This window comes from Phyllostomus discolor, chromosome 11 (assembly GCF_004126475.2).
Source record: "Phyllostomus discolor isolate MPI-MPIP mPhyDis1 chromosome 11, mPhyDis1.pri.v3, whole genome shotgun sequence".
Taxonomy (NCBI): Eukaryota; Metazoa; Chordata; class Mammalia; order Chiroptera; family Phyllostomidae; genus Phyllostomus; species Phyllostomus discolor.
Window position 1 is genome coordinate 6770603 of NC_040913.2, and position 8700 is coordinate 6779302.

The 8700-nt window shown below is 50.1% G+C and overlaps 1 protein-coding gene across 1 annotated transcript; it reads left to right on the forward strand.

The window, feature by feature from the left end:
- The first annotated feature begins 1416 nt into the window (after positions 1–1416).
- Positions 1417–8331, forward strand: OXGR1 (oxoglutarate receptor 1). The gene is made up of 2 exons (XM_028527076.2): positions 1417–1456; positions 6263–8331. Exon 2 carries the CDS (start codon positions 6337–6339, stop codon positions 7348–7350), a length of 1014 nt encoding a protein of 337 aa, XP_028382877.1. The 5' UTR covers positions 1417–1456; positions 6263–6336; the 3' UTR covers positions 7351–8331.
- Positions 8332–8700: the final 369 nt, after the last annotated feature.

Sequence of the window (8700 nt, forward strand, 5' to 3'; positions counted from 1 at the left end):
GGTTATATAGAAATTCTACTTTTAGCTTTTTCAGGGATCATCTTGCCGTGTTACTTTCCCAGGACTGGATACTTTGAAATGTCCCTTCGACCTCTAAAACGCTAGGAACCAACACTTGTTTTTAAAGAATTTCTCGAGGTAATTTCCTCCTCACCTGGAGACCCTGATTACCAAGGGGAAAGGCTCAAACATCTTTCTCACAGGAGGCCTTGTCTGGTGTCTTTTTCTTATACTTGGGTCACACAGCACCCTTATTTATCGGGGTCAAACCCTAATCACTTTCTAAATTAAGTTTTTTGTTTTTTCCCAAGGACAACCGGCTCTGCGAGGGCAGGGCTCCTTCCTCACTCTCCTCTGTCTCCCCGACGCCTGGCACGGAAGGAGGAAGCAGCGAGGGTCTGGGGAGCGAATGGGTGGGTGGGCTGGAGCAAAAACAGGGTCAGATCATCCCAAATGACACATTGAGGAAGTAATGAAAAGAAGTACCATTAGAGAATAATTTTTCTCTAAATGCGAAGTATTTCCCAGGAGAGGCTGGGACTCAAATCGTAGTAAGGATGCACACGGTAATTAAAATACCGAATACAGGGCTGTCCAAAGCATCAGCTGGAGGAAAATCTTTCTCACTTGGGCCCTGGGGTCCCTGGCTTAACATTCTTGCTCCTGCACGTTGGCACGCTCCAAGGGCACGCTGTTTGTGCCAATGCCCATCAATGTGGCAGAGCCTACAAGGGGTTCTCTCCATTACGCAATGGAGAAATCTCGTGTTGGATGCTGGAAAGCCCCTTAGCGTCCCACTCCCCTGGACGATGTAGCAGAGGCCCAGAGAAGGGAAGAGGCTGTTGTTCCCAAGTCATATGGCGAGAGGGCTGCATCCTAGATTGGAGAGGCAGACACACGCTCTTCTCTCCCAGTTATGAGCTATTTTTTAAACCGCCTTGCAGAGGGGTGGAGGGCAGACTTGTCCGTGGGTACGGTGGGAAGACCCGGGAGCAGGCGTCCCTTATTTACAGGGCCAGAATTTCGGTTGCGTCCATGCCCTGCTAAATAAAAGGCCCTGGACGGTGGGCGGGCAGGTGATATTATTTCTGGACCCGGATGACAGGATTGCAATCCTCCCGGACACGAAGCCCTCTCGCCCGTCTGTTTTTGCACCCCTGCAAATGCTCCCTTTGGGCAATTCTGCGCCAAACCGCTAGGAAGTGTGTCTAGAGATCGCAGGGAGTGCAAGCTGTGGTCCCTGAGTCGGCCTGGAAAGTGAGCAAGGGAGCACAGGACTCGGCGCGCGGACCGCCGGGGCGGGACCAGAGGTCCTACGGGCTCGCTGGGCTGGGTGGGCTGGGAGGGGCAGGGGCGGCGCTAGGGTCTCGGCGAGGACGTCCCGCCGCCGCTGCCGGGGAGCAGTCGCGCTCCGACGGCCCCTCGGGGCGCATGGCCGCAGTGCCCTGGGTGTCAGGTGAGCCGGGATGGGGAGCGGGACCCCGCGGGCCGGAGGGAGCGGGGCGCGGGGGACCTGCCCTGATGTGGGTGGGAGGATGTGGGCGCTCTGAGACTGGGGGGAGCACAGCCCCCCGGGCACGTCCCTACTGCAGGGCAGGGGACCAGGAGTCCCCAACTTCTCTCGTAGGCAGCAGGGGCACCGCGCATCCTGGCAGGGGGCGGGGAGGGGGTCCTGTGGGGAAAAGAAAGGCGAGAGATTTGTCTCACCGGGACCTGGAGGAGTTCCAGGCTGTCATCTCGTCCCGTGCCATTTTCCACGACGGAGCGTGAGGTCTTTGGCGGGTCTCTGGGGACAAAGAGTTCATCTGTCACCCCGATTGATTCTGCCCCGCGGATGCGTTTTGAGCTCACTCTGCAGGGTGCTGGGTTTTACCGCAAGCAAAGCGCAGAGACACTGGCCCACAACACCCCGCCCCCGCCCCCACCCCCCCGCAACAAGCAAACGGAGAAAACCCTTCTTGTGTCTTGTCTTATTTCATTTCTACAGAGTAAGCGAACTAGGTTAGGATCGCCTCTACACCTCCAAAGCGCATGCAACATTTTGGTGTCTATGCATGCATTTTTTAAGAGAGCTTCGGTAGATTTTATTTGATTCTCCCAAAGATCAAATAGCTAAAATCATAGCCTTGAGCCCCATCAACCTGGCAAGTTTTAGTGGGGTCTTCCGTCTCCGGGTGCCTGCGTTGCAGATTCCTATTTGGAAGCTGGGATTCTGCGAGGCCTGAAGGGGAGGGGCTCTGTCCGGGTTCAGGCAGGACAACAACATCCAGGTACTCTCACAGATCCATCTGGCGTGAGAGCTGGTCTGTTTTCTGCTAGTGGGAAATCAAGTTAGTGTACAAACATGCAGGTGAGGGAACTAAGATGTATCTTTGTGAACAAAAGGCCTATCCGTGTTTCTTCTTGGTACCCCAGTGGCACCCCAGCAGTGGAGTTTCCAAGAGCTCTCTCTGAGGGAAGGTCTGAGAGGTGCAATGTTCCCAGTGTTTAGGTCCCTGGCCCACTGGCGGCTCGGGAGGAGGAGAGAATGGATGCACTCAGCCCTGATGGGCACCAGGAAGACCCAGGGTGTGTATTGCGGGTAGGGGTGGGGGAAGCTGCAGGGGGCGGACATTGCTGGTTAAGGAGCCGACTACAAAGTTAACAGATCGCCTTGAAAAACCGCAGTTCATCATGACTCCCACTGTCCTTGTTCCCACCAAGCGGGCAGGAATGCTCTGTAGATGTGAGGCAGTGAATGCTGCTACCTCTTGAGTAGTCGGCAGCTTTTCTGATCCTGCCTTTCTGCATCCACAGAAGTCCGGCATCCCGGGGGGAGGCTCACAGGCAAGCTGGCACTGGGATGAGGATCCCCAAGCTGTGTGTCCCCAAACCCTGGATATCCTGTAGGGAGCCTCCAACGATCAAAATCCTTCCCCACCTCAGGGTAAAAAATACAGGATAAAATAACACCATCTTTTTCCCTCTATAAGATTTCCCCAAATCTTCGGTGCTTGCTTTTGTATGGCATCTCGTGTGGTTCGGAATTGCACGTCTGGTTACGGCGATGCACGAGAGATCATTATGTGTGGTTTGTAAAGAGTCCGTCAGTCAGTTTGGGTGGTCCAAGACCCTCGGTGGTAACAGAACCGGGATCACACCACATTCCTCTTTAAAGTCCTTTGAATGTAAATGAGTCCTTTGAGGATGCCTGCCCTCTGGGTGGTGGCGGGGACTCAGGGTGAGGCCTGGGGCTATCGAGGAAAGAAATGGCCTCATTGTACTTGGCTCACAGCCCAGAACACTTTCGGTCTGTTCTTCTTAATTCACACGTATTTTGTAAACTCAAACCTTCCTTTCAGTGAGATTTATGGGGCCCGGGTTAAATTTCTTAGCCCCTCCTCCCCGACAATTGGTCAGTCTGTTTTATGAAATCCCAAACTGAACTGTTGTTTTTCGAATAACAAAGCGGTTGTTGCTACCTACAACCTGGCTTTTTCCTGATAGGATTGCCAGTTTCAAATGGCCCCATAGCACGGCAGGGGTTTATTCGGCAATGGCAGAAATTAATTTTGCGCCTTACTTTAAAGGTCATTAAAGAACCAAACTTTCTTTTTTTGAGTAATAGTTGCTGCTTCACTAGCCCTTCAGCCCAAGATACGCTTTGCTAAGGTTACTCACTGTTCTTTTGGGTACTCAGCACCCAGTATTCACTGGGATGGGTCCCTGGGTACAAGGTGACTTCCTGTTTCTGTTTTCAAGGAGTTGACAGATAAACACCGTGCACTCGGAGCCCGTTTCCCTTGGCCTTGGCCCAGGGGAAAGCTGTTCACTGTGGTTTCCTGGCCTCGCAGCACCACTGCGGCTCAGCAGTGCCTGACTCCTACGGTCTCCTTGCTGTGTAGGTGCTGGGTCCCTGAGTAGCATCGCTGCTCCATGCCAGTGAACTTGACGAGGAGAGAAACATTCACTTCCGGTGGGTAACCCCTGCCCCCAGGGAGCACCACCGGCCACTCTTGTGAGGACCCTCCCCGCTGCCTAGTGGCAAGTCACACATCCTGGGCTATCGGTCTTCCTGATTCATTCAGAGAAAAAGTAATAAATGTGGGAAAGCTTTCTGTGCTGCACCCTACGAGAGAGCTGAAAGAGTATCGTCAACACCGCACGACAGCGAAGGATCGACTAACCTGAGATTTGTTAGGCCGGGCCAGTCTGAAACACACTTCTGCACGATGCTGAGGAAAAGCTTGCGAATGCAGATTTCAGTACCAGGTAACAGTGGCAGCGATGGCAGACACGCATACAGCCCTGGCTACGTGCCAGGCACTCTTGAAAACACTGTGTGCATTGACTCATTTTAGCCTTCTCTTTACCCAAGGAGGTAGGTACCCCTGCTCATGACATTTTCATAGCCGTGGGTCATACTGTTTAAAGGTCGGATGCACTGAGCCCCTTCTGGGATGAGGGCTACTTCATCTGTACCATTATAGGGCATTTCTTTCCCTCGCGCCTGCTCACTGCGAGCGGCTGCCCAGCGCTGCAGGCAGGCCGCCCCGTTCTCTCTCTGGGTTCACTACTAACCAGCCACTCGACCCCGAGAAAGTCATTGCCTTCTCTGTGCCTGAGTTTCCTCGTCTGTAAAATGGGGATGATCAGGGCATCCCCTCACCAGGATGCTGTGAGGATGAAATGAACTTACGGTATGAAGACACTTCAGGAGTGCTTTGTATACGGGACACACTGTTGTTTTCATTATTAGCTATTTCTTTCCAGCCTCATCGGCCAGCGCCCCTACCAGAGCAGCCGTGCTGAGCTGCTGGGATTCCCCTGGGCCTCCTCAGCTCCCGTACGTCAGCGATTTGCGCATGCCGTTTCCTTCAGTAGAATGACTTTTCCATCCTGTTGCTCATGTCAACTTACATGTCCCCTCCTAGAGGACCTTCCATTAGTGCCCTCTGTCATTCCCCAGGTAGCTTGTTCCCTCCCTTCTTTGTGGTCCCAGTAGCCTTGGACCATTCATCTATCAAAGGACGTAGTGATTCACAACTACATAACATTTGTTGAGCACTTACTATGTGCCCAGTAGTGTCCAAGTATTTTTATATATATGGACAGTTCCATGAGGTAGAGTTACACTGTGTTGCAATTATTTCCACATCCCCCCCGCCCCACCCCAGTAGCCTGAGACAGTGGCTTGTCCATCTGTGTGTCTGCTGTTCATTCTGTACCACTAGGACCTGGCAGAGTGCCCAGCTAATACACAGTGGGTACTCCATAAACGTGTCAGTGGATGCGTTTTACCAACAGCTATTTACACTCAAATAATAAGCTAATTGTAAGTAATGCTTCTTTTGTGTAATCTTCATGCTTTCCTCAGCGCAGAAATTTGCTCTCAATATTTCAGGAAGACGTGATAAGCAAGAAGAAGGAAATATAAAGCCCACTCTTCCCAGCCCTGGAGAATCTAAACAATTTGCTTAGGGATACACAACCGCTCAGCAGCCACACTGAGAATCAAGGTCAGGCCAGCGGAGGCTAGAGGCCAAGCTCTTAAGGCTGCGTGATACTGCCGCCCCTCCTCCCTCTCCACTCCCACTCCCCGACACACACACGAACAAATTGGAATAGCGGAAACTTGAAATGAAATCGACCATACCTATAATGGTGCAATGCGTGACATCTACATTAAGAAAATTCCCGCTATTCAGTCCTTTCAGGCCTTTGCACTTCCTGTTCAGGCAGTGTTTGTTTTAGGATGATCCAGATGAAGAGGGGGTACAGTGGGAGGAGCACCGTTTCTGACTCAGACATGCGTGGGTTGGGGTCCCAGCCATGCCCCTGGAGGTGTTACCAGGGACAGGTTGCATCACCTCCCTCCATCTCTTCGTCTTCGGTGAAAGAGGGACAATGAATACTTTTCAGTGTTTTCTCAAGTAGAGGGCAAGTGTCTGCACTTGACTCGTGGGGGGTCTTGTCGTCAAATCCCTCAAGGTGATCCCTAGGACTTGCCCAAAGAGTGACCTTGTCAAATCGTTTTCCGCAGCTCCACGCGGGACTGTTCCTCCCACTCCATCATTTTAACTTTCACGGTAACTTAACTTTTGTATTATTATCATTTGATGTGTTTAATAACTTGCCTCACAGCCATTTCCTTAGAAATTCAACCTCTTCTCTGTAGGACCCACTTGGAGATGAAAGAGAAAAAAAATAGCAATTTTCCTTTAAAAGCGGATCATTGTTTTTCTTACTCTGTCGTTAATGTTTTCTGTTTTCTTTTATCAGCCGCGTTACTTCTCAGTCAATTCACATCGCCACCCTGAACTCTCTGGATTTCTTGCAAGATGAAAGGAGACAACCATGAATGAGCCATTAGACAGTTTTGCAAATGCGTCTGATTTCTCCAGTCATGGCGCTGCTTTTGGAAACTGCACTGACGAGAAAATGCCCCTCAGGAGGCAGTACCTCCCTGCTATTTACAGCATCATCTTCCTGGTGGGCTTCCCCGGGAACGCCCTGGCTATTCCCACGTACATTTTCAAAATGCGGCCCTGGAAGAGCAGCACCATCATCATGCTGAACCTCGCCTGCACGGACCTGCTCTATCTCACCAGCCTCCCTTTCCTCATCCACTACTACGCCAGTGGCGAGAACTGGATCTTCGGCAAGTTCATGTGCAAGTTCGTCCGCTTCAGTTTCCATTTCAACCTGTACAACAGCATCCTCTTCCTGACCTGCTTCAGTGTCTTCCGCTACTTTGTGATCAGTCACCCAATGAGCTGTTTCCGTGTGCACAAAACCCGGTGGGCCGTGGTGGCCTGTGCCTCGCTGTGGGTCATCTCCCTGGTGGTGGTTGTCCCCATGACCTCCCTGATCACGTCAACCACCAGGACCAATACCTCGGACTGCCTTGACCTCACCAGTTCGGATGACCTCACTACTCTCAAATGGTACAACCTCATTTTGACTGCAACTGCTTTCTGCCTCCCCCTGGTGATCGTGACTCTTTGCTACACGATGATTTTCTTCACCCTGACTCGCGGGCCTCACACCCACAGCGGCCTGAAGCAGAAAGCTCGGAGGTTGACCATTCTGCTGCTCGTGGTGTTTTATGTGTGTTTTTTACCCTTCCACATCTTGAGGGTCATTCGGATTGAGTCTCGCCTGCTTTCTATCAGCTGCTCCATGGAGAATCAGATCCATGAAGCTTACATCGTTTCCAGGCCGCTGGCTGCCCTGAACACCTGCGGCAACCTGTTCCTGTATGTGGTGGTCAGCGACAACTTCCAGCAGGCCGTCTGCTCCATGGTGAGGTGCAAAGCCGGTCGGGACCACGAGCCGGCAAAGAAAACCGGTTACTCAAACAACCCTTGACCAAAGAGAAAGGCCCGCCGATGCTTTCCCCGTAATTTCTAAGAAGTCCAGACTGTCTCCCTGAATGGAAGTCTCAGGAAATAGTGTGCTTTCAGGTAATTGTGTGTCAAAGCCAGGGCAAGAGTCCTTTGCCCCCATGTATCGAGAGCCTCCCTGGGGTAGATATATGAATGGGAGACATACATATTAGCCGAGGATTAGAAAAGAAAATGGAAACCGTTGGAACTCCAGGCCACACCGGAGAACACACGTCCAAGGTATTTTGGTGAGTGAGCGCCAAGGCAGGAGAAAGCCAATTTTTCCCTCCTGGTTTCATACTTCTTCCTGCTGAGGCCAATTTGTATTGAACTCCCTGACTATTCAAGGTATTATTTGTATCTTTTTCAATATTCATTTTTATTTTTACATTTCATATTTTTAAACCTTTTTTCAAATTTCACTTTGAGGTTATGAAACTATATTTTTCGCTGGGCTTCAGCTAGTTTGGTAGATTAAAGCAAGTCAGTACCATACACTTGGGATCATTCAAAGATGTCAATGCAAAAAGCTAAAACGAATACCTGGAAGACATTTGGGGGATAATATCTTTGTTGTTGTAGATCATTCTCCAAGTTGTAATTGAAGTTATAGAAGTTATCAAGTTGTATTTGTTATTATTAACATGTCATGGGGAAAGAGAGGGCACTTTGGGGGAAGAGAGGAACTTTTAAATATGTGTATATTGGGTATTCAATAAAATCTAACATATATTTGATTTCTCTCTGTGGGAAAATATTCCAGGAAACACTACTTCTCTTTACATACCTTTCTCCTATGTGACTACCATGAAAATATGACTTCTACTACAATAGCAAAAGCTATTTTTGAATTGTGCGTGTGCTTAATTATCGCTAAGTGTAAATAGCTGAGAAAATGCCTAGTCGGAACATTTGAAACCGTAGCAAATGTGTTGATATAATTAATAAACTAATTTGAAAATCATTGAATAGGCTGGTAATATTTTTCTGAGAAAATGCAGCTTTGCCATAATTATATTTACATGAAGCTGATGTTCCCCATGCTTAGAGAACAAAAACAATTCTAAGAATCGTTTGCAGAACAGAGCCAGAGCAGACGATTGGATCAGAAGACAGATTGTCACAGGAAGTCTGGGATTGGCAGGTTCTTCCCGGACAGTTACATCTGACTTCGACCTAAAGAAGGACGTTCTTCAGGCCCCTCGGCCAGGGGTGCCGGGGAAGAAAGAGGGCGTCCGATGGTTCTATACTCGAACTCTTCTGGATGACGATGTTCTCTCCACCCATCACCTGCTGAGCCGTCTTCTCTTCTGGGCCTTTCCATAGCAGATGG